This window comes from Papio anubis, chromosome 10 (genome assembly GCF_008728515.1).
Source record: "Papio anubis isolate 15944 chromosome 10, Panubis1.0, whole genome shotgun sequence".
In the NCBI taxonomy this organism is placed as follows: Eukaryota; Metazoa; Chordata; class Mammalia; order Primates; family Cercopithecidae; genus Papio; species Papio anubis.
The window spans coordinates 106,475,837-106,501,188 of NC_044985.1; the positions used below are offsets into that span (position 1 = coordinate 106,475,837).

Sequence of the window (25,352 nt, forward strand, 5' to 3'; positions counted from 1 at the left end):
AATCTCTCCCACTGTAGGTCCCATGCCGCCCCTAATTCCACTCGAAGCAGCCCTGAGAAACATCGCCCATTATCTCTCCATACCACCCCCCAAAATTTTTGCTGCCCCAACACTTCAACACTATTTTATGTTATTTTTCTTATTAATATGAGAAGACAGGAATGTCAGGCCTCTGAGCCCAAGCTAAGCCATCATATCCCCTGTGACCTGCATGTATACATCCAGATGGCCTGAAGCAACTGAAGATCCACAAAAGAAGTGAAAATAGTCTTAACTGATGACATTCCACTATTATAATTTGTTTCTGCCCCACCCTAACTGATCAATGTACTTTGTAATCTCCCCCATCCTTAAGAAGGTTCCTTGTAATTCTCCCCATCCTTGAGAATGTACTTTGTGAGATCCACCCCCTGCCTGGAAAACACTGCTCCTAAATCCACCGCCTATCCCAAAACCTATAAGAACTAATGATAATCCACCACCCTTTGCTGACTCTCTTTTCAGACTCAGCCCGCCTGCACCCTGGTGAAATAAACAGCCTTGTTGCTCACACAAAGCCTGTTTGGTGGTCTCTTCACACGCACACGTGAGACATTAACCAGAGCTGGTTGCTGTCAGTGGTGTGTGTTTATGTGTGTGCGTGTGTGTGTGTGTGTGACAGAGAGAGACAGAGAGACAGAATACTTACTTTTATGATTAATGCATCTTATGAAAATCAGAACCATGACCTTTGCCCTAAACCATCCCTTCTAAGGACTCTGTCTAGACAGAATACTAACAGAATACTATTTCCTTTTTAACCTGACAATGAGAACATTTTTACTTAAGTTACAGTAAAACATCATGTTATAGAAAGACATTGTCACCTTTCTACAAGTAGAAGTTAGTTATAGTAAAGTGCACAGGAAGAAATAAATAAAACAAAGAAAAGATTTCTTATTTCTCAGTTCCAAGAGTAGCCTTTCATTATTGTTGAGGCATTCTGGCCTGTGACCTTCTTATTTCTTCATCAGAGTTGAGAAGTAGAAAGAGGAACCATACCCATCAGTGGAATCCCAGATCTTCAAAGGGACTGTGCTGGTTCCTTCCCCAGGACTTGCCACAGCTGTGGTGCTTGATACATTTTCGTTGAATTATTGTAAACATATATATGTATTATTCACTCATATTTAGCCAATTCCAGGCCCATAGGAACAAAGCTGATGCTTCTGCCAAATGTATTTTTCTTTAATCATTTGCTAAAATATTTGTTGACTGAATGGATAACTACACCTCAACCCAAATGACAGGTTCCGTCATCAGCATTCATCTACTTACCCTTCAATGACTTGTTCCTCCATTGTGACAACACTCCCTTTCTTCCTTATATTATTTGAGAATCAGCCTAGTATAGCAGTTAGGCTCTGGAATCTTAGGCTCATATGAAAGAATTGTTTTGAATAGCTTGATGAATTAAAACGTTCCCACTATGTCAATCCAGTGATCACTTAACTCTCATAACTTGGCACACAATATGTAAACAAATAAATACATGTTGAATGTCAAAAGGATGAGAGTATACTAATGAGTGAAAAAATCAAAAATTGTTGATTAAAATGGTGATGGACTGTTGCATTGACTGAGTGCTGATGAGTCCATGCTTTGTTTCAGTTGGCTGTGATGGCTGTGACAGGATATGACAGTTCTTATCTATTAGCTTAGTGCTCTGGGAAAGTAACAAACACATTACTAAGCAAGCAAACTCCAAGTGATCAGGATCAGGAGTGCTGGGTGTTTTACTCTTCTTTACCAATAGATTCGGAATCCAATTAATCAAACAGTCCTACTATTTATATGTCCCATGCATATCTCAAGTCTATCTCTATTTTCCCAAGCTTCCACATCCTCTGCAATCATCCTACAATAGTCTCCTCAGGGGATATGCCTACTTCCACTCTTGCTATCTCCAGTCTGTTCTAAATAGGTGCCCATTGTGCTATGTCAGCCTATGTGTTTCCTTCAGGACACTGTCACAAATTTGGTTGTCTATGTAGGTAGGTATTTTCTGTTTCTCCCACTAGACTGTGAGTTGCAGCAGGACAGGGACCTTTCTTATTCACCATTGTAGCTCACCTCCTTTCCCTACCCAGTGCCTAATACATAGAAAGCTTTCCACAAATAGTCAATGAGTAAATGTACATAATGTGTGTTCACAGTGTGTGTTCATAGTGTCCCTACCTAGCAGTGGGGGAAAGTTTAAGGAAGAAATCTAAAAGGAAAGAAGAAAGTGACTCCTTAAGTAGGAGGGGGAAAAAAAACCCAAACAAGTGTTGCATACAAAAAGTCACAAACAACTCCTCCAAGTGGCCCTGGTATTTGTTTTAATCCAACTCTCTTTGTATTAAAATGTTGAAGAAGAAAAGGGCAGAGGATGTGGGAGAAGGGAGGGCCAACTCTGTTGTTTTGCCCTGTTCCAAGTCCTCTCCAGCAAGACTTGACAGCTACTCATCATTTTCAGTTCTTCAACTATGTGGTAATTAATATTTATAAATAAAGTGCAGTGGTTGCTCCCAAGGACTAGGCACTATTTAGAATCTAGCCATCCATTTATCCATTTAGCATATCATAATTGAAACCCTTCAATGTCTTGTATTGCTCTTGGGGTACAAACTTGAACCCTAAACACAGTCTGCAAGGCTCTGGACCTTACCCACCATTTTTGCCTGATGTCACCCCAATCTCACCCTTGTCCCCCAAGCTCCCACTCTTTGAGCTCTTCCTGGAGTTCGGCCACAGGACCTTTGCACGCGTGCTTCCCTTTGCCTGGATGACTGCTGGGTTAACTAAATTTGGCTACAGCTCAAGTAAGGGCACTTCTTCAGACACTTCCCTGACCATGCAGCAGTCTTGGTTTTGGAATCTTCTGGTCATTCACAGTAGGGTCTTACTTGCAATTATACACCAAATTGTGTAGTTGTTTTGCTGATGGCTGTTTCTCCCTGTACTCTGAAAACAAGACAATGAATAGCTTGTGTCAGGCCTCTGAGTCCAAGCTCAGCCATTATAACCTTCATGTGACCTGCACATACACATCCAGGTGGCCTGCAGGAGCCAAGAAGCCTGGAGCAGCCAAAAAAACACAAGTAAAACAGCCAGTTCCTGCCTTAACTGATTAACCAACATTACAACATTTTATCATTGTGACTGCTCCCTGCCATACCTTAGCTGATCAATCGACTTTTTGACATTCTTCTTCTGGACAATGAGTCTTATGATCTCCCCACCGTGTACCTGGTGACCCCTTCCTCTGCTAATAGAAAACTACCTTTTACTGTAATTTTCCATTACCTGCTCAACTCCTGTAAAGCAACCCCTTCCCCATCTCCCTTCGCTGACTCTTTTGGGACTCAGCCCACTTGCACCCAGGTGAATAAACAGCCTTATTCACACAAAGCCTGTTGGTGGTCTCTTCACACAGACGAGCTTGACAGCTTGGTTATCCGAGCGCCCGGATGGTGCCCAGCACGTGGCCAGTGCTTAATAAATATGGGTTGAATGAATGAATGGGTGAAAGGTTCCCAGAGCTCCCGTAGGGATCTGAGGACCCAAGAGTGAAGAAGCCACGTCCTCTTCCCCCTTCCAAGGGAAACTGGAGGTGGCGGGGGGACACAGACCAATAAGCTAAGAAACAAGTCTGGCTCCGCTCTCCAGCTGGCGGGCGATTCCTCAAACTAACCCTTCCCCAGGCACAGAGGGTTCGAAAGAAGGCGCGGGTTTAAGGGCGGGTGCTGAAGGCAAGCGCTGGGTGATCAACCAGCTAAACAATGGTCAGATCCTCGTGGAGATCCCAGGTCCTCAGCCAGGCGGCAGGAGCCCGCGTTACCCGGCATGGGCTGGCTGCCAGCTGCCCCCTCTCCCCGTCCCTCGTGTCCCATGCGGTGCGCTCTCGCCAGCGCCCTGGCGCGCCAGCCAATGCGCCCCGGGCCGCGGCAGCTGCTGCGGGGCCAGGGCGCTGGGCCAGCTCTGGCACGGGGCGCTTGTGATTGGCTGCCCCCAGCCTCAGCCGAGCCCGCCCTCTTACCCAGGGCGAAGTTGGGTCCCCGCCCGCTGCCTAGCCTCTGCCTCCTCCTCTCCGCCCAGCCAGTGCCCAGCGAGGGGCCTGGATCCGGCCGGGCACTGTCCACAGGCGCCGCAGAGCAGCGGGGGTGCAGGCGGCAGTGGCTGGCGCAGTCCTCGCCCGGCTGGGCCATGAAGGTCGAGTTTGCACCGCTCAACATCCCGCTGGCGCGGCGGCTGCAAACGGTGGCCGTGCTGCAGTGGGTCCTGTACTTCGTGCTGCTGGGTAAGGACCCCGCCCCCGGGCAGCGGCGCGTGGGCTCCGTGTCCTCCCTCGGGATGGTCTGGATTCCAGAACCTGCAGAGAACCTTCCAACCCTCGTTCCCCTGTCGGCCACAGCAGGCGGGTGAAAGAGGGCGTTTGGCGCTAACGTGGACGCTGGTTTGTTTCCTCAGGAGAACCTCATCGCTAATGGCTGTTTAACTTTATTTTCCCCTGCGTTATCTTTTTTTTTTTTTAATTGAGGTGCATCTTGCCTACAATAAAAAGCGCAGTTATACGGATACAGCTCGATGACTTTTGGCAACTGTATCCACCAAAATGTAACCATGACTCCATCCAACGCTTGAGCACTTTAACCCCTCAAAAGTTGGCAAACTCGTTTCTCGAACTGTTGATTCATAGATGGAAAAGTAATGTCTAAGTAGTTAGAACCTGATTCCTTCGTCTCCCCACCCTCCTGACAAAGAGCAGTGTTCCCTTTACCGTTTTGGAGATTTCCTGGATGCATAGCAGTACCTTTCTGTAAAGAAGCCTACTCATTGCGTTTGGTTGAGCGGTTTCTCTCTGGAAATAATGCGACCCGGGAGCGTATGTGTTCCAGTTGGTTCCCAAGTTGAGCCCATGAAACATACAAGAGCCGAATCATTAGATGGGGCAAAGGTGTTTAGCTGGGTTTTTTTTCTTCTTCTTCTTCATATTTGTTCTGCTCTTGAAGTACATAGGGGTGATGTGGGAGGAGAGAGGAATTTGGGGGAGACCCTTCTATCGAAACATAAACTCTTCTGAAGATGAAAATCATGTGTATGCTGTAAGATCATGGATTGTACAGCGTTGGGGTGCCAATAGTAATAAACCCATTGCATTGGAGAGTTTTAAGCTTTTAAAACTGCTTTTACATTTCAAAAGCCTAGATCAGTGGTTCTCAACCCTGGCTCTAGATGAGAATCACTGGAGAAGCTTCTATAAATACAGATACCAGGCTCTGTCCCTGGGATTTATTTGTTTGTTTGTTTGTTTATTTATTTATTTATTTATTATTTTGATACTGAGTTTCACTCTTGTTGCCCAGGCTGGAGTGCAATGGCGCGATCTTCGGCTCACCCCAACCTCCGCCTCCCGGGTTCAAGTGATTCTTCTGCCTCAGACTGCCGAGTAACTGGGGTTACAGGCATGTGCCACCACACCTGACTAATTTGGTCTTTTTAATAGAGACGAGGTTTCTCCATGTTGGTCAGAGTGGTCTCGAACTCCCAATCACAGGTGATCTGCCCGCCTCAGCCTCCCAAAGTGCTGGGATTACAGGCATGAGCCACCGCACCCTGCTCATCCTCCTGGACCCCCTAAGTCGCTGTTCTGTGAAATGAAGCCTGTAAGACCTTTTTTCCCTTTTTCCTCTTTTTTGAGACGGAGTTCCGCCTCTGTCACCAGGCTGGAGTGCAGTGGCCGATCTCTCAGCCTCACTGTAAGTTCGGGCCTCCCAGGTTCACGCCATTCTCCTGCCTCAGCTCCTCCCCGAGGCTGGGACTACAGGCTACTCACACTCCGCCTCAAGCAGTTTTTGTATTTTTAGTAGAGACGGGTTCTCCACCTGTGTCAGCCAGGATGGTCTCGATCTCCTGACCTCGTGATCCGCCCGTCTCGGCCTCCCAAAGTGCTGGGATTACAGGCTTGAGCCACCGCGCCCGGCCTCCTTTTTCCTCTTTTAAGAACCCTCCAAGTGACTCTCCTGTGCTGCTAGGTAGAATTTACGGGAAAAAAAAAAGTAATTCAAAATGTTAACTCATTAAGTCCTCACAGGCCACACACCTTGAGGCAGGGTTGATAACATTACACCCCGTTTTGCTCTGGATCAAAGCACCACGGAGGTAACAACACACAACCTTATCCAGCGCTTGGTATGTGCCGGGTGCTGTTCTAAGCAACATCCACAATTAACTAGCAATCTTCACAACACCCATGTGAGGTAAGGACTATTCCTGCACTCATGGTACAGATGAGGGAACTAAGAGGTGAAGTAAATTGCTCAAGGTGATGCAGCTAGCAGGACATGGTAGAGCTGGTTTCAAACCCAAGTATTCTGCCCAAAGTCTCTGCTTTACCCATTGAACTGCTCTCTTTAATGGCCTGAACTTGGAGTCCGACTTCCTAACTGATCATTCAACACATCTCTGATAGCCACTGTTCTTTTCTTTCATGGCACTTATCATTGCTTGTATCTGTGTATGGCTGTAGTGACTTGAGAAGTTTCTTTATGGCTGTCCTAGTCTATAAGCTCAGTGAGGGAACACACAGTATGTGTCTGGCCCGTGGAAGATATATGCAAATACTCGAGATATACACAAATACTTGAGATATACACAAATACTTGTTGAATGGCTGTTTCTGGTCTATCACCCAGAATAGGAACTATCTACCCACCAGATCCCTAGAGTATTAACTCATGTAATCCTCACAGCAACCGGTGAGAGTGACTACCCCTTACCCTCACTTTACCAGTGAAGGAACTAGGAGGTAAAGTAAATTACTCAAGATCACATGGCTCAGTAGTGGAAAGTCGAGACACGTGTGACCACATGTGAGTGGATTAGTGATGAAGACATGACAGGTGCTCAATGACCTGTGCCTAATTTGAATCAAACTACAGTGGTTCTAGATCCAATTCACCTCCATGTTTTCAACGTTTCACACATTTGACATTTGTGTTAGCAGGAGCATATTTTGTGTTATCACATATCTTGGAAATTATATTGTGGGAAATTTCAAACATACAGAAAATAGACAGAAGAGTATGAATTCCCATATACCCATGACCTAGGTTTATAGTTATTTAATAATTTGCCGTATACGTTTTATCCATTATTTTGCAAAAAATATTTTAAAACAAATCTTTTTTTTTGTATAACTTTTTTACCTTTTAGGTTCAGGAGTACATGTGCAGGTTTGATATATGGGTAAATTTTGCGTCGTGGGGATTGTACAGATTATTTCATCACCCAAATAATTGGCATAGTACTCAGTCGGTAGCTTTTCCTCCTCATCCTCCACCCTCCACCCTTATGTAGGCCGCGGTGCCTGTTGTTTCCTTTGTGTCTAGTGAACTCACACATTAAGATATTTTAATACTAAATACTTTAGTTTGCATATTTTAAAAATTAGTATTTTGTGTGTAACCATAGTACTCTTGTCATACCTAGCGTAGTTAACAAAAATTGCTTAAAATCATGTAAACCAAGCTCAGATATCCTAAATTGCACCAAAACTACACTTTTTTTCTTGTTCTTTTTTCTTTTGGATAGAGGCGGGGCCTCCTTATGTTGCCCTGGCTGGTCTCAAACTCCCAGGCGCAAGTGATCCCCCTGCCTCAGCCTCCCAAAGTAATGGGATTACAGATGTGAGCCTCCGTGCCCAAACAAAATACACTTTTACTGGCAATTTGTTTGAACCCAAATCCAAATAAGACCCACGTGTTATATTTGGTTTTTATGTCTTTCGTGTAGAACAGTGTTTCCCCTTTGTTTTCTTGTCAATGAAGCCTTGAAGAAACCATTTGACATGGGTCCTGCAGGATGTCTCACTTTGTGAGTTTGTCTACTTCTTTGTAGGGTTAATTTGTTCCTCTATCCCTTGTATTTCTTTTAAAAGATGGAAGTTAGAGCTAAATGCTTGATTAGATTTAGATGAAAGCTTTTGGGCAAGACTTCTTCCCAAGTGTTGCTGCGCACTTCATGTTACATCACATCAGGACGCACACATAGTGTGTGCTTGTCCCATTATTTGTGTCTACAATTGGTCAGTGGGTCTAGGAAGGAAGTAATCCGAGGTGATGACTGGCATGCTGCAAACTTTCATCTAGTGATTTAAGTCATGATCCTTGCCTGAATTACTTGTTTTATTTGAAACTGCAAAATGGTGATTTTCTTATTCTATCATTTATTCGTCATTTATTAGCTGGAATTTCTGCAGTTAAAAATATTGTCTCATCATGTAGCACCATTTGACTACCCTACAATTCAATTCTTACAGGAAAGAAAGGATAAATGCTATCTTCTTTCCATTTAATTATCAAGTTTTAAGTAAGGAGTTGATACAATAGTTACTTCCGGTGATGAAGAAATTTAGAGATTTAAGATCTCTAAATCAAAATTCCAGAATGCATTTTTCTTGCCACCACCAGGAAAGTGAGTTTAAGCTATTAGTACTTGGAATATATTTTAAAGTAGCAAAATGTTTCATTTAGTAATAAAATCAAACAGTAAGCCCTCCTTCTCTGCCCACCCCCTACACCCCTTCCCAAGCAACCACTGATCTCTTTTCTTTTCTTCCTTCCTTTCTCCCTTCCTTCCTTCCTTCCTTTCTCTTTCTTTCTTTCTTTCTTTTTATACAAATGGGGTCTCTCTATGTTGTCTAGGCTGGTCTGGAACTCCTGGGCTCAAGAGATCCTCCCACCTTGACTTCTCAAAGTGCTAGGATTACAGGTGTGAGCCACACTGCACTTGATATGATCTGATCTGTCACCACAAATTAGTTTGCATTTTCTAGAGTTTTGTATAAATGGAATCACATCACATATACTCTCCTTTTGTCTGCCTTCTTTCGCTCAGCATAATTATTTTGAGGCTCTTTCTCATATATATCAGTAGTTCATTGCTTTTTGTTTCTTTTTTTTTTTTTTTTTTTTTTTTGAGACTGAGTCTGGCTCTGTCCCCCAGGCTGGAGTGCGGTGGCCGGATCTCAGCTCACTGCAAGCTCCGCCTCCCGGGTTCACGCCATTCTCCTGCCTCAGCCTCCCGAGTAGCTGGGACCACAGGCGCCCGCCACTTCGCCCGGCTAGTTTTTTGTATTTTTTAGTAGAGACGGGGTTTCACCTTGTTAGCCAGGATGGTCTCGATCTCCTGACCTCGTGATCCGCCCGTCTCGGCCTCCCAAAGTGCTGGGATTACAGGCTTGAGCCACCGCGCCCGGCCGACCATTGCTTTTTGTTTCTAAGCAGCATTCTCTTGCATGGACGTATTGCAATTTGTCCAACCATCTATTGATGAATATTTGGCTCATAGCTATTATGAATAATACTACCATGAACTTTCGCCTACAGATCTTTGTATGAACAGATACTTTCTTTATTCATAGGTAAACCTAAGAATGTAATGGCTTGATTATATGATAGTTGCAGGTTTAAATTTTCCAGAAATCACCGAAGTTTCTTCCAAACTATTACACCATTTAACATTCTCACTGGCAGGGCATGAGAGTTCTAATTGCTCCATGTCCTTATCATCACTCGTTGCAGTCTATTTAATTTTTGCAATTTTTTTTCTTGTGATACAGATCAATTTTAATTCTGGCACCTGAAGCTATATAAAGGTATGCTCTATAAACTTCATGGGACTGGCCGGGCACGGTGGCTCATGCCTGTAATCCCAGCACTTTGGGAGGCCGAGGTGGGTGGATCACGAGGTCAGGAGATCGAGACCATCCTGGCTAACATGGTAAAACCCCATCTCTACTAAAAATAAGGAAAAAAAAAAAAAAAACTAGCCGGGCGTGGTGGCAGGCACCTGTAATCCCAGCTACTTGGGAGGCTGAGGCAGGAAAATGGCGTGAACCCAGGAGGCAGAGCTTGCAGTGAGCTGAGATCTCACCACCACACTCCAGCCTGGGCGACACAGTGAGACTCTGTCTCAAAAAAAGAAGAAGAAAAAAAAAACTTTGTGGGACTTTTGTACATGTTCAATAAAGTGACAACTGTGTATTTTAGTATCTAAAAATCAGGAACATACTTTTGAATTGTTTAAACACAATCCACAGAATTAAAAAACAAAGTCAGAAGCCATCCACAATTATACTAATTGTCAACTAAAATTTTACGCTTCATACCTGAGATATAACAGTCAATCTCTAGTAGGGGATACTGAAAACGATCTCAGAGTCTCATCCTGTTGTACTCTGTTGGGAAGGTTTCTTGAGTAGATATGTGACTGGCCAAAGGTGGATACAACGAAAACCAGACCAGCAAGTACAAGTTCTACCACAGCTTCTATAGTTTCCACTTTTTATGCTTTGTCAGTTAAAAGTGAACAATGAGAATTAAATACTTACCTTTACATATTTACAAGGTATGTTGTAAAGTATAATGCTTATAAACATATAAAAGTACTTATTGGCCGGGCGCAATGGCTCAAGCCTGTAATCCCAGCACTTTGGGAGGCCGAGGCAGGCAGATCACGAGGTCAGGAGATCAAGACCATCCTGGCTAATGTGGTGAAACCCTGTCTCTACTAAAAAGCCACCATGCCTGGCATATATATTTTAATGAAATCAGATAATTTTGAAGCAGCCTTGGCATTTCCTTTAAATTTGTCTGGAAATGATCATTGTGTTAGCTTAGGTGGAAAGGACTCACCAACTTAGTTAGTTAGGTGGAAAGGACTCACCAGCTTCTTGGTCTAAGGCTAACGTTTGTCTAAGGCTGGAAAGATACTAATGAGATGTAAACTGTAAGGAGAGAAAAAGAAGATGAGGGCTCTTCCTGGAGGCTGATAGCTAAAACTCAAAGGATTCTAGAAAATGACACAGTAGCAGCCTTTCTTGTCTTTTTCTTTCCGTGTCGGTTCTGGTGAAGAAGGAAGTTACTGCTCTTGAAATTGCCTTATAACTTGGACAAGTTAATGGAAAGCTTAAGCTACACTCATTCTATCCTTTGCTAATGCCTTCTGGGTATACTGCCTTAAGTTGCCGTACTAACTCTGTCCTACCTGTGTTACTTGTCTTTAAAGATCCAGATCTGCTTTATGGCCAAATAAAATCATTGGAAACGCATCATAATCATTTACTCTGAGAATCTGTCTTTGAAATGTATAGATTTTTTTCCAAAACTGCCTCGCCCGTGACTCAAAAGCCCAACAGGATGCCCTCGCCAGTCCCCATATTCTGTTGTCTCATGGCTCCAAACTCTTCTTGTTCTGCTTTATCTAAAATATCTAGCCAGCCTGCTGTGTTATCTATCACACAATGCTTTGCATAGGAATCTTAAGTGATTGGATCATAATCCATTAGCAAATAGGACTGGATTAACTGGATGGTGAGTGCTGACTTGCCCACACGCTTCCCCCACTGACCACCAGGAGCCAAGAGAATGTTGCTGAGCCCCAGTTTTTGCAATTTTAATAAGTGTGTAGTGGTGTCCCATTGTGGCTTTAATTTGCATGTCCTCAGTGACTAATGACCGTGAGCATCTTTTCATTTGCATAGTTGCCATCTGTATTCCTTGTTGAAGTATCTGTTTAAATCTTTTGTCTGGTTTTTATAGGATTGCTTGTTTTCCTATTGCTGAGTTTTGAGAGTTCTTGTACATTCTAGATATAAAGTCATTTATCAGCCATGTATAGATTTTTCTTTCAGTCTATGGATTATCCTTTCAATCTCTTTTTTTTTTTTTTTTTTTTTTTTGGAGACGGAGTCTCGCTCTGTCACCCAGGCTGGAGTGCAGTGGCCGGATCTCAGCTCACTGCAAGCTCCACCTCCCGGGTTTACGCCATTCTCCTGCCTCAGCCTCCCGAGTAGCTGGGACTACAGGCGCCCGCCACCTCGCCCGGCTAAGTTTTCGTATTTTTTAGTAGAGACGGGGTTTCACCGTGTCAGCCAGGATGGTCTCGATCTCCTGACCTCGTGATCCGCCCGTCTCGGCCTCCCAAAGTGCTGGGATTACAGGCTTGAGCCACCGCGCCCGGCCTATCCTTTCAATCTCTTAACAGTGTCTTTTGAAGAGCGGAAGTTTTAATTTTGATGAAGTCCAATGTATCCATGTTTTTAATAGATTGTGTTGGATGTCATATCTTTAAAATCTTTGCTTAATCCGGCCAGGTGCGGTGGCTCACGTCCGTAATCCCAGCACTTTGAGAGGCCGAGGCGGGTGAATAACCTGAGGTCAGGAGTTCGACACCAGCCTGGCCAACGTGGGGAAACCCTGCCTCTACTAAAAATATAAAACTTCGTTGGGCGCAATGGCAGGTACCTGTAGTCCCAGCTACTCGGGAGGCTGAGGCAGGAGAATTGCTTGAACCCAGGAGGTGGAGGTTGCAGTGTGCTGAGATCACACCATTGCACTCCAGCCTGGGTGACAAGAGCAAAAAACTCTGTCTCAATAATAATAAAAAAAAAGTCTTCGCTTAATCCAAGGTCACAAAAATTTTCTTCTATATTTTCTCCTACCAGTGTTAATAGTTTTAGGTTTTCCATATAGATCTATGATCTATTTAGGGTTAATTTTTGTGTATGGTACAGTGTCTAAGTCCTTTTTTTTTTTTGCATATGTATAATCCAATTGTTCCAGCTCTTTTTTGAAAGATCACTGTCAGCTCTCTACTGCATTGCCCTTGTGCCTTTATCAAATACCAATTTCCATATATGCATAGGTTTATTTCTAGACTCTTTATTCTGTGCCATTGATGTGTTTATCTATCTTGATGCCAGTACCATGTTGTTTTGATTATTGTAGCTTTATAATAATTCTTGGAATCAGATATTCAAACTGATTCCAACTTCAAACTTTGTTGGTATTGTTGTTTTTCAGAGGTGTTTTGATTATTCCAAGTCCTTATAATTTCCATATGCATTTTAGGATCAGGTTGACAATTTCCACACCAAAAAAAGCCTCCTGGGATTTTGACTGGGATTGCTGTTTGAATGGAATTAGCTTATAATTTAATTTGTAGAAAACTAACTGAACTGATTACAGTATATATGTCCTAAAACCAAGAACATTTCTCTTCCATGGCCACAGTACAATTACCCAAATCAGAAAAATATTTCAGCAGTTCTCTTACTAAAGTCCTGTATAGCAAAGGAATCCACATGTTGTATTTAGTTGTGTTAAACAGAAATTATGGGCAGTCATTGTTTTGGACTGAGCTCCTGCACTAGGCTCCAGCAGACGCGAGCAAACCAAAGTGGAGTCACTCATCCTATGTGCCACATAATCAAATTTGAAACTTCAAGGAAGCAGGAAGATCTCCAAATAGACCAGTTTTCCTGAGATCCAGTCTGCCTGAGTCAGTGTAATAAGGAAGTCGCCTTTGCATTAACTTTTATAAAAAAGAAACCTGAAGTGACGTGACAATAGCCAATTCACTTTTTCTTCCCTCTTGGTCTGTTTTCCTTGTTTCTACGTTACCCACTGTTCTACCATTACTCGGTAAAAGCTCTCCTATTTTGCAGAATGGAGGCTGCCCTGATTCATGAATAGTGAATAAAAGTCAATTAGCTCCATAACTAAATTTGCTGTAATTTTGTCTTTTCACATTATGTTGTCCTTTTAGTTCCTTTAATCTGGAAAATTTTGAGAAAGTGAATTTTAACATTACACAAGGGATTCTTGGGCTTTTTGTAAACGCTAGTGTGTCTCTTTTGTTATGGATTATCTCCATGGATTTCAGTTTGAGCTATACAAAGTATTTGTGTTTATGGAAACCTTCCTGAAATATTCAGAACATGGGGCTGGTTTCAACCAGATGTTTGTTATAATTTATTTGCCTTCTTCAGGCAAGGAAGTAGGTTCAAGATTGACTGTGCTATAAAACAAGAAAAATGTATTTCCCTGTATGTAACACTTTTTAAAAGCAGTGTAGCATAAACCCACATATGAAGAAAACTAGGCTGCAAAATTCTGCAAAGGGGTCTGATGAGATTTGTCTTTTAGCACAACCCTTAAAAACTCTGGGAGGCAAGTTCTCTTAAAATAGAAATTTTTAAAATCAGAAGAATACACTTATATTCTTATGTTCCACAGATGACACAGATAGGTATTTTAAAAATATAGTGTCTCTGGGAATAAGAAGGGAAAGAAGTGCTAATGGATTTTTGCTTTCCTCTGAATTTTACTTACTTTCTCCATACTACGTTAAATGGTTAAAGTAAGTATGGAAACAGCTTTCATGCAGAAAAATATGAAAAATTTTTGGATGAGAATAGGAAGAAAGAATACATATACAAGTTAAAGTCTTAAATTATTTCTTAATTACGGTCATTATTTAATGCAAGTAGATAAACGTTCAATGGTTTTCACAATGTTTTGGCTGATGCAGGTTGTTCATGGAGATTTTATAGAACAATTTCACTTATTGTAAATAGCTAGGTGAGTGGAATGGAGTCAGAAAGGGTAGAGACAACAGAGAGAAAATCATTAATGTATGGGAATTGTCTGTGTAAGCGTTTAAGCGCTTTCCAGAAGCCACAGACCTGGCCACCACTCCTTGCCAAAAGTCTTCAATTCTTGGAAACTGAAAATTTACGTCCCTGATTTTGCTGGACCAACCCTTCTCCAACTCTCCAGACACCAACTAGGTATTCTATAGTTCAGTTCTGATGCTGTCTACCTGGAGCTAGGTCTCACAGGTGAAGAGCTCAATCTACAAGACTGCCCCAACTTTAGATGCCAACCACAAGTCCAGGTTGGCACTTGTGCTTCTTTCTGACTGGTTACAAATTGAGGATTTACACGACCTCCTCCTTGGACTCTGTCATTTGCTATGATGGCTCACAGTGCTCAGGAAAACACTTATGTTTGGCAGTTTATTATAATGGATATGATAAAGGATGTAGATGATGAGGTACCTAGGTAGAGGTCTGGAAGGTTCCAAAGCACAGGAGCTTCTGTCCTCTTGGCATTGGGGTACACCAGTCTCTCAGCTTGTGATTGTGTTCACCAACCCAGAAGCTGTCTGAACTCTGGACTTTATGGAGCCTTCCTCATTTAGGCATGATCAGTTACTAACATGATTAGTCACTAACTCCATTTCCAGCCCTCTCCTCTCCCTGAGGATGGGAATGGGGCTGCAGGTTCCAAGCCTCTAGTGACTGCTTAGTCTTTCAGTGGCCAGCCACCATCCTGGAGCCCACCAAGAGTTGCCTCCTTAGAAGAAAAGACATTGCTGTCACTCAGGAAGTTCCAAGGGATTGGAAGCTCAGCATCAGGACTGGGGTTCAAATATTAGAACAAAAGATGGAAAGATGTACCTAGCACCCCTGTTGATCAGGAAATTACAATAGTTTTAGGAGCCCTAAGCCAGGAACTGGGGGCAGAAACCAAATATTATTATGTCACAGACACGGTACTTGGTACTTACAACTAACAATACTGCGTTATACACTTGTTTACACAAATGTTTGTTACGAGGGTAGACTGCATGTTAAGTGCTCTTACCATAATAAAATCAAAATTTTTGAAAACATATTCTTTTTTATCTAGATTTAGCAACTTTTTAGCATTTTGCCACATTTGCTTTCCCCCCCTCTCACCACACGCACACACACACATACACACACACACACACACTTTGTTGTTGCTGCTGAACAATTTAGAAGAAACTAAGTTGTAAACATCATAACACTTGAATACTATAGCATGTATCGCCTGAAAACAAGAATTCTCTGTATAATCAAAATCCTACTGTCATACCCAAAAAATGTATCAGGGATACGATAATCTTATTTAATACATGGTTTATATTCAAATTTCCTTAATTGTCTTCAACTTTTCCTTTAGAGGTAGACCAGTTCCTATAGCTTTTATTTGTTTTTAAAGCTTTTATAAGGTTGATTATTTTTAAACAGCCCAAGCCAGTTATCTCGTAGAGGGCCCCCGCCAACCTGGGCTTGACTAAGGTGACAGAGTGTATTTCCCAGTAGATCCTATGAGGAGGCATCATGTCATTTTGTCCCTTTATTGGTGGTGCTAAATTCGATGATCACACATACACTTTGCTGGAGCCCTACTTGTTTCTTTTTTTTTTTTTTTTTTTTTGAGACGGAGTCTCGCTCTGTCGCCCGGGCTGGAGTGCAGTGGCCGGATCTCAGCTCACTGCAAGCCCCGCCTCCCGGGTTTACGCCATTCTCCTGCCTCAGCCTCCTGTGTAGCTGGGACTACAGGCGCCCGCCACCTCACCCGGCTAGTTTTTTGTATTTTTTAGTAGAGACGGAGTTTCACCGTGTTGGCCAGGATGGTCTTGATCTCCTGACCTCGTGATCCGCCCGTCTCGGCCTCCCAAAGTGCTGGGATTACAGGCTTGAGCCACCGCGCCCGGCCAGCGCTACTTGTTTCAAACATGTAGTAAGTTTCCAGTGATGGGGGCATTGTGGCACTCTTCACAGTAGCCAAAGGTGGGAGCAACCCAAATGTCCATCAACAGATGCATGAATAAGCAGATTACAGTGTATGTATATGTGGGAATATTGCTCAGCTGTAAAAAGGAATGAAGTACTGATACACGCTACAACATGGATGAACCTCAAAACCTTGATGTTAAACAAAGGTCTACAAAAAACTGGATGTTAAACAAAAGTCTGCAAAAGGTCGCATATGATACCATTCCATTCATATGAATATTGAGAGTGGGTACATCCATAGAAACAGACTACAGCCAGGTACAGTGGCTCACACCTGTCATCCCAGCAGTTTGGAAGGCTGAGGCAGGAGGATCGGTTGAGCTCAGGAGTTCAAGAGTAGCCTGGGCAACATGGCAAGAGCCTATCTTTATGAAAAATACAAAAAGTATCCAGGTATCATGGTGCGCACCTCTAGTCCCAGCTATTTGGGAGGCTAAGGTGGTAGGATGACCTGAGCCCGAGAGGTCGAGGCTGTAGTGACCCATGTTCACGCCACTGCATTGCAGCCTGAGTGACAAAGTGAGACCCTGTCTCAAAAAAAAAAGAAAGAAAAAGAGACAGACTACAGATTGGTAATTGCCAGCGGTGGAGGGGAGGGAGGAATGGGGAGTAACCGCTTCATGGGTAAAGGGTTTTATTTTGAAATAAGGGGGATGTTTGGGAACTAGATGGTGGTAGTAGTTGTACAACATTGTGAATTAAATGCCACCGGAGTGCTCTCTTTAAAATCACTAGTTTTTTATGTTATGTGAATTTCACTTAAATTTAAAAAAGAAAAAGAAAAGAAAAAAAAAGGCCGAGAACAGTGGCTCACGCTTGTAATCCCAGCGCTTTGTGAGGCTGAGGTGGGTGCATCACCTGAGGTCAGGAGTTCTAGCCCCCAGCCTGGCAAACATGGTGAAACCCCGCCTCTATTAAAAATACAAAAATTAGCCCGGCATAGTGGCGCGTGCCTGTAATCTCAGCTACTTGGGAAGCCAAGGCAGGAGAATCACTTGAACCCAGGAGGTGGAGGTTCAGTGACCTGAGATCACACCATTGCACTCTAGCCTGGGCAACAGAGTGACACTCCGTTTCAAAAAAAAAAAAAAAAAAGTGAGTGAGGGACAGCTTCCTCAACAATATGGAGAAAGTAGAATTTATGTGAGCTGAGTGAAAATAGAGTGTCATTGATAGGAAGCCGAGTTGTGGTTTTTAATCCAGAATATAGATAAATCAACTCAGCTAAAATTCAGGCCTTAAATTCAACTTGGTTTGTGAATCTAGACAACTTTTTTTTTTTTTAATTTATTTATTATTATTATACTTTAAGTTGAAATCTAGACAACTTTTGAAGTTATCAACATGAGTTTTGAGAGCTGCACAATGTAATGGCGTAGACCTTTGCATCTTCCTCTTCTCTTTGAACTCCAATTTAGAAGAATCAAGTTACCCTGAATTGCTTAATGAGATAAAAATAGAAAATAGAGATTACCTAGTCACCTAGTTTTTATAGTGTTTTCTTCTTTCAATCCCATTTAGAATCAAAGGATTACAGGATCAGGTGCAGTGGCTCACACCTGTAATCCCAACACTTTGGGAGGCCGAGGTGGGCAGATCATCCGAGGTCAGGAGTTTGAGACCAACTTGGCCATCATGGTGAAACCCCGTCTCTACTAAAACTACAAAAATTAGCCAGGCATGGTAGCACCTGCCTGCAATCCCAACTACTCGGGAGGCTGAGGCAGGAGAATCCCTTGAACCCAAGAGGCGGAGGTTGCAGTGAGCTGAGATCATGTCATTGCATTCCAGCCTGGGCAACGGAGTGAGACGCTGTCTCACACACACAAAAAAAATACCAACAATCAAAGGATTACAAAACTATTGTGATGCTCTTTATGATTTGAAACAAAAAAATGTATGCAGTATCTAGAGTGGGAATTTAAATTAGAACAACTTCTTTGGATAGCAAAATATCGAAGTGTATCAGATGACAAAGATGTTTCTGCTTAGCCATCCAGTATTTTACTTTTTTTTTTTTTTTTTTTTGAGACAGAGTCTCAATCTGTCGCCCAGGCCAGAGTGCAATGGTGCAGCCTTGGCTCACTGCAACCTCTGCCTCCTAGATTCAAATGATTCTCCTGCCTCAGCCTCCCAAATAGCTGGGATTATAGGCACCTGCCACCATGCCCAGCTAATTTTTGTATTTTTAGTAGAGACGGGGTTTCACCATGTTGGCCAGGCTTGTCTCAAACGCCTGACCTCATGATCCACCTCCTTCAGCCTCCCAAAGTGCTGGGATTGCAAGCGTGAGCCACCATGCCTAGCCGTATTTTACTTCTTATTATCTTATGGAAGTAAATCAAAATGTGGGGAAACTTTATGCAAGATTACATTTATAGAGAAAAATTGTTAGAATCACAGATGTTTAAAATGAAGAGAAGGGTTGAATTAGCACTGACAATCAATGGAATGTTGATCAGTCATTAAAAATAACATTGTAATACCAAACAGCTAATGTGAAATAACTGTAAGTGATAAAATACAAAATTTTAAAAAAATGTGTGATCAGCCATATTAAAGAAACATAACCTGTTCATAGGGGGAAAAAAGCCCAAAAGGAAAATTTTAAAAGTAGTTTTTGTTGAGTGACAGGAACTTGCCTGATGTCCTGTCTGCATCTACATTTTGCAGTCTCCAAATTTGTAATAGTAAAGACAGTTATTATAACAGTGGCTCGCATTTGATGACCAGTAGTTCTGTGCCAGGCACTGTACACCCTTATGTTATTTATTCCCTTTGTGGCGTTTGGAAATATGAGCTGTCACAAGCCCATTTTACTGGCAGTGCAATTGAGGATCAAGAGCTCATAGAATTTGTCCCAGGTCGGAAAGCTAGTCAGTGGCAAATTCCGATTAGCAGTTCAATTCCAGACCTACATCTTATCTATTATACATGCAAAACATGTAATGAGCATTAAAGAGATATATAGCATGCATAGAAAATAGAGGTTATCTAGTCACCTAGTTTTTATAGTGTTTTTTTCTTCTTCTTCTTCTTCTTTTTTTTTTTTGAGACGGAGTCTCTCTCTTGTTGCCCAGCCTGGAGTGCAAAGGCATAATCTCGGCTCACTACGAACTCCAGCTCTTGGGTTCAAGAGATTCTCTTGCCTTAACCTCCCAAATAGCTGGGACTACAGGCGCCCACCACCACACCCCACCAATTTTTGTATTTTTAGTAGAGACTGGATTTCTCTATGTTGGCCAGGCTGGTCTCGAACTCCTGACCTCAGGTATCCACCCACCTCAGCCTCCCAAAGTGCTGGGATTACAGGCATGAGCCATTGCTCCTGATTGTGTTTTCTTCTTTGGATGCAAAACATGTAATGAGCATTAAAGAGATATGCAGCATGTATTCAGGTATTCAGGGTTCGGTTAGTGGAATATTGAATTAGTAGCTTGGGGACATTATTTTTGGATCTGTTCCTGGCTCACTCTGTGATTAAAATCAGGTCAGTTTGCTTTTGGTGTCAGTTTTTCCATCTTTGTAGAAAGGAAAACAGAACCTCCCACTTGCCTGCTTCTTTATGCTTATGAACCTGTTTATGCACCTGCAATAAGTTACTCTACATGTTATTACCATTAGCTGGAGGACAGTGTGGCTTTGTAAAGTGCTGGAATAAGGACAGCGGTGATCCAGCTGCAAATCATTTGACACCTCGACCCCTGAGCCCCAGTTTCTCTTTTCTTTCTTTCTCTTTTTTTTTTTTGAGACGGAGTCTCCTTTGTTGCCCAGCTGGAGGCAGTGGCACTATCTCGCTCACTGCAAGCTCTGTTCACGCCATTCCTCCTGCCTCAGTTCTCCAGTAACTGGGATTACAGGTGCCCCCTACCATGCCCAGCTAATTTTTGTATTTTTAGTAGAGATGGGGTTTCATCATGTTGTCCTGAGCCTCAGTTTCTACAAATGTAAAATGGGGTAGTAACGTGTACTTTGGGGGTTGCAAGGAGAAATAAATGAGATGCTCCATATGCAGGGAAGGAGAAGGGCTCTCCACTCAGTAACTGCTCTTTCCCTGCCCTGTTTCACTGTCGCTTACCTGATCAAACTTTGAGTACAAAAAAAACGAGGCCCACGTAAGTTTCCTGTCATTTTTTTGCACATCTTACCAAAATAAACAGATAACTAACCAATAGTGGCAAATCATCAGTACTCAGATCTGGATAGAAGAAAGCAAAGGAAGCAAACTAGAATGATCCTGGTAGGAACGAGGGCAGAGGGCACTCTTTACAGCGTGCTTTGGACGCATGGAAACTTTTCTGGCGGGTCTAGAAGGAAACAGGTACCCCACAGAGGTGTGGAGGACACATGCTCCCTTAACCTTTCCTCCAGTCTTTCAACCTTTAACCAACTCTGGAGAGAGCAGCAAGTCCGTTTCCTGACTGGGTTCAGTGATATATCTGAGAAATGTATTGATTTATATGTATCAAGAAATATAAATAGGCTAGGCGTGGTGGCTCACACCTGTAATCCCAACACTTTGGGAGGCTGAGGTGGGTGGATCACTTGAAGTCGGGAGTTTGAGACCAGACTAGCCAACATGGTGAAACCCTGTCTCTACTAAAAAATACAAAAATTAGCTGGACGTGGTGGTGTGCGCCTGTAATCCCAGCTACCTGGAAGGCTGAGGCAGGAGAATCGCTTGAACCCAGGAGGTGGAGGCTGCAGTGAGCCGAGATTGCACCCATGCACTCTAGTGTGGGCAACAGAGTGAGACTCCGTCTCAAAATAAAAAAAGAAAAAATATAAATAAATGTTCTGTTTTTGGTAAAACATATATGTCAGTAGATATGTGTATATTCCAATAATAGATTAAGGCATTATTTATCTACTATCCACTTTGGTGGATAACTTGGGGACAGGGTTGTCTTTAACAAAGTTGATTGGCAGTAGATAAGAGTTTGGGAGTGGAAACGAACCCCAGATTGGAGACTGCAGTGTGTTATAGAAGAGAAAGCAGCAACAGCACTCCTTAAAGTCATAGTAGCTGGCATTTAGTGAAGATTTACTATGTGCCAGGCTTTATGTCTTCATGTACATCCTCTTTCTCTTGTTAGCATGTTTCTCTTTTCATAATTTTTAAATTGTAGTATATATAACATAGACATTTAAAAAACATATAGCTGAGCTTCATGTGTTACTTGAAGGTAACCATTCTTGTCAATACCACCCAAGCCAAGTTTTGACAGTTTTTGCCCCGTGTATTTTGAAGCTATGTTATTAGGCACATAAATAATTAGGATTGCTCTCTCATTATCAAATGTTGCAAGAAGTGATGCATGCTAAGATCTGAAGAGTCCCACCTTTGCTATTTCAGTCTCTGATAGTAGAGTTCCTGAAAATGAAGTTTGTTGCTAGAATAGGCCCTTTTTGTGGACACATGAATAATGGTTGCTCGGTCAAGATAGGAAGATAGGATTTCCTGTAGTAGGAAATTCTCCACATCCCTCCTGTCAGTGATGATCCTTCCATATATTCACAGAGGGGAGGTGATGTAAAGCTATGACTAAGTAGTTAGACTTTAAATTCAGACAGATCAACCACTTATATGCTGTGTGGCTTGGGCAACTCAACCCCTCTATAAGCTTCCATTTTCTCTTCTTTAGAAAGAACATTATGGCTCAGTGTTTCCTCTACCCATTCTTTCCACCTCGCCCTTCAATAATAAAAAGAGTACTATGGCTACTTTATTGGTATGTGGCTATATGAGGATTAAATAAAAATACCTTGGCAGGGTCCATAACACAATGCTTGGCATATAGTAAGCATCTAATAAGTGTTAAATAATACTGTGTCATCACTGTCTTGTTGTATTACCTTACCTGAACTGAGGCTCGGTTTAACATATCTTGTATGTATTAATCCCCCTGCCGTGGACCACTGCAGCGAGCAGATACTAATGGACTCTGATTCCATGAGACTTTTTCTTTTCTTACAGGGCAGATGTCCATTGCAATCACTGTGATGCTGATCATACACAACTATTGGTTCCTTTACATCCCTTATTTGACGTGGCTTTACTTTGACTGGCATACCCCAGAGCAAGGAGGCAGGAGATCCAGCTGGATCAAAAATTGGACTCTTTGGAAACACTTTAAGGACTATTTTCCAATTCATGTGAGTACAACTGTTTTAAAAAGTATTATGTTGAGTTAGGAGAAGAGTGGAAATTTGTTTTCATCACATACATCTCAAGCTTCTTCTTCAGTGGGGGTGTCTTAGTCTGTTTTGTGCTGCTAAAACAGAATACCAAAGACTAGGTAATTTATAAAGAAAACAAATTTATTTCTCACAGTTGTGGAGGCTGGGAAGGCCAATACCAAAGATGCTGGCATCTGGCAAGAGCCTTCCTGCTGCAACAGCCCACAGCGCAAGGTGGAAGGGCAGGAGAGGCCAAGAAAGAGCAAGAGGGGATTGAATTCATTCTTTTATAAGGAACTTACTCCCAAGATAGCAAACCCCCTTCTATGATAATGGCATTAATCCATTAACTGTGCTTTCATTCCTAATCACCTCTCATTAGGCCCCACCTCCAACACTGTTGCATTGGGGATTAAATTTTTAAACACTTACTTTTCAGGGACACGTTCAAATCATAGCAGGGAGAAAGGCTGCAATTTGGCTGCAATTACTAAATGAACTGTAAGCTGACTTGACAAAATCTAGAAGGCTGTATATAAAGGAATCTGGGCTCAGAAGATGGTTTAGAAATTTGGAAACAGCTCCAACCCAGGAAACAAAAATGAGTCATGTTCTCCATTGTCTCTTGACACAAAAACTAGTCCTTTTGTTTCTCATTGGAAAATAATAAGGGAATTTTCTTTTTTTTTAAATCTCAATATGAATGTGCCGTAGCTCATCAAAACTCAAGATTTGGATCCAAGTCACAACTATATATTTGGGTTTCACCCCCATGGAATATTGGCGGCTGGAGCCTTTGGGAATTTTTCTACAAATTATTCCGACTTCAAGGAGCTGTTTCCTGGCTTTACTTCATATCTTCACGTGCTGCCACTTTGGTTCTGGTGTCCTGTCTTCCGAGAATATATGATGAGCATTGGTAAGTGATGGCGGATCACTGCTTCCACAGTGCTTTGGGGTAGCAGGAGCACACACAACATTTCTTCTCAGGCCCATATGTGTTTCTGGTCTCTTAGAGTAAAACCTGTTTTATCCTCATCTGGCACTTCCTATGTGGTCTGGGTGTTTCCTGCCCTCCCCCACTGGACTGTAAGTGTCACAAAGACACAAACTGCGTCTTCTTTTCTGTTCCATCCTAAGTATCCAGCATGGTGCCTGGAACATAGAAAAGTTCAATGAATATTAACACAATGATCAAATAAAGTAATGAATGCATTTTGTGTATTCAGATGTAGAAGAAGAAATCATGGATCAAGTAAGTGACAAATCACACCCTTGGAGAGGCACCGTGCACGCTGTTACAAATACTAGAAATGGAAAATGTCTTTCGTTGTCTTGAAGTACCAGCAGTGATAAAACTAAACATATTCAACTTGCTGTCTTCCTAGATTAAAAATAACTTGGCTCAGAAATAAGAGTCCAGGCCAGGCGCGGTGGCTCACGCCTGTAATCCCAGCACTTTAGGAGGCTGAGGTGGGCAGATCTCTTGAGCCCAGGAGGTTGAGACTAGCCTGGGCCACATGGCAAAACCCTGTCTCTACAAAAAATGCAAAAATTAGCTGGGCATGGTGGCACACATCTGTAGTCCCAGCTACTCAGGAGGCTGAGGTGGAAGGATCACCTGAGCCTGGGATGTCAAGGCTGCAGTTACTGGAGATGGTGCCCCTGCACTCCAGCCTGGGTGACAGAGTGAGACCCATCACAATTAAAAAAATAAATACAAAGAGACAAGAGCAGTGGCTCATGCGTGTAATCCCAGCACTTTGGGAGGCGGAGGTGGGCTGGAACACTTGAGGTCAGGAGTTCGAGACCAGCCTTGCCAACATAGTGAAACCCGTCTCTACTAAAAGTACAAAAATTAGAGCATGGTAGTAGGCGCCTGTAATCCCAGTTACTCAGGAGGCTGAGGTGGGGGAACTGCTTGAACCCAGTAGGTGGAGGTTGCAGTGAGCCAACGTTGTGCCACTGCACTCTAGCCTGGGTGACAGAGCGAGACTACGTCTCAAAAAAGAAAGAAAGAAAAAAAAGAATTGTTCATGGTTTTCTAGATTTTTATTACATCCTATTAATTTCTCAAGTGATTATTGTCATTATATACCTGGTAGGATATCACTAAGCACCCAAGGACCGGGATTCACGGCTGGATTTTCAGATTGTTTCTGTTTTCAAAGTCCAGCCTGGTCCACTGGGCACACTAGAGGGCGCACTAAACCCTCCAAGCTATCCCGCATCTGGCCTGCAGAGGGTGCACTATCCCCCTCTTAACCACCAAAGGTTTGGTGGGGGGGGAATTACTTCTCTTCCTTGTTTTGTATACATTGTTTTAGAGTTTTATAAAACGAAGAACATTACAGGGAATAATGTTTAAGTTTCACAAAAGCACAGAAACATATTTAAAGTGTTTGCTTATTCAAAGCATTGCCGCAGGTGAGTTTGAGTCGTATAGCTAAGAGCAGGTTGGGCAAATTCATGGCCCAAGAGATGTGGGTACCCCCTCTCCATGGCCATATCAGACGCATATACTCCATCTTAGAGTCTGTCTCCATATAGTGCCCTTACAGCCACTGCAGTTTACTAGAGCTGGCTTTGGAGAGGAAACCTGTTTGCAATCACCGGTTTCTTTGTTTTTTGTTTGTTTGTTTTGTTTTTGTTTTTGAGACGGAGTTTCGCTCTTGTTGCCCAGGATAGAGAACAA

At 42.7% G+C, this 25,352-nt stretch overlaps 1 protein-coding gene across 1 annotated transcript in view; it reads left to right on the plus strand.

The window, feature by feature from the left end:
* The first annotated feature begins 4,129 nt into the window (after window positions 1-4,129).
* MOGAT1 (monoacylglycerol O-acyltransferase 1) overlaps window positions 4,130-25,352 on the plus strand; it is a 42,278-nt gene continuing 21,055 nt past the window's right edge. Inside the window, exons 1-3 of the mRNA XM_031651550.1 lie at window positions 4,130-4,299; window positions 22,436-22,633; window positions 23,372-23,576. Of these exons, the coding sequence (XP_031507410.1) occupies window positions 4,228-4,299; window positions 22,436-22,633; window positions 23,372-23,576 (475 nt within the window). The 5' untranslated portion in view covers window positions 4,130-4,227. The remainder of the gene's footprint in view (window positions 4,300-22,435; window positions 22,634-23,371; window positions 23,577-25,352) is intronic.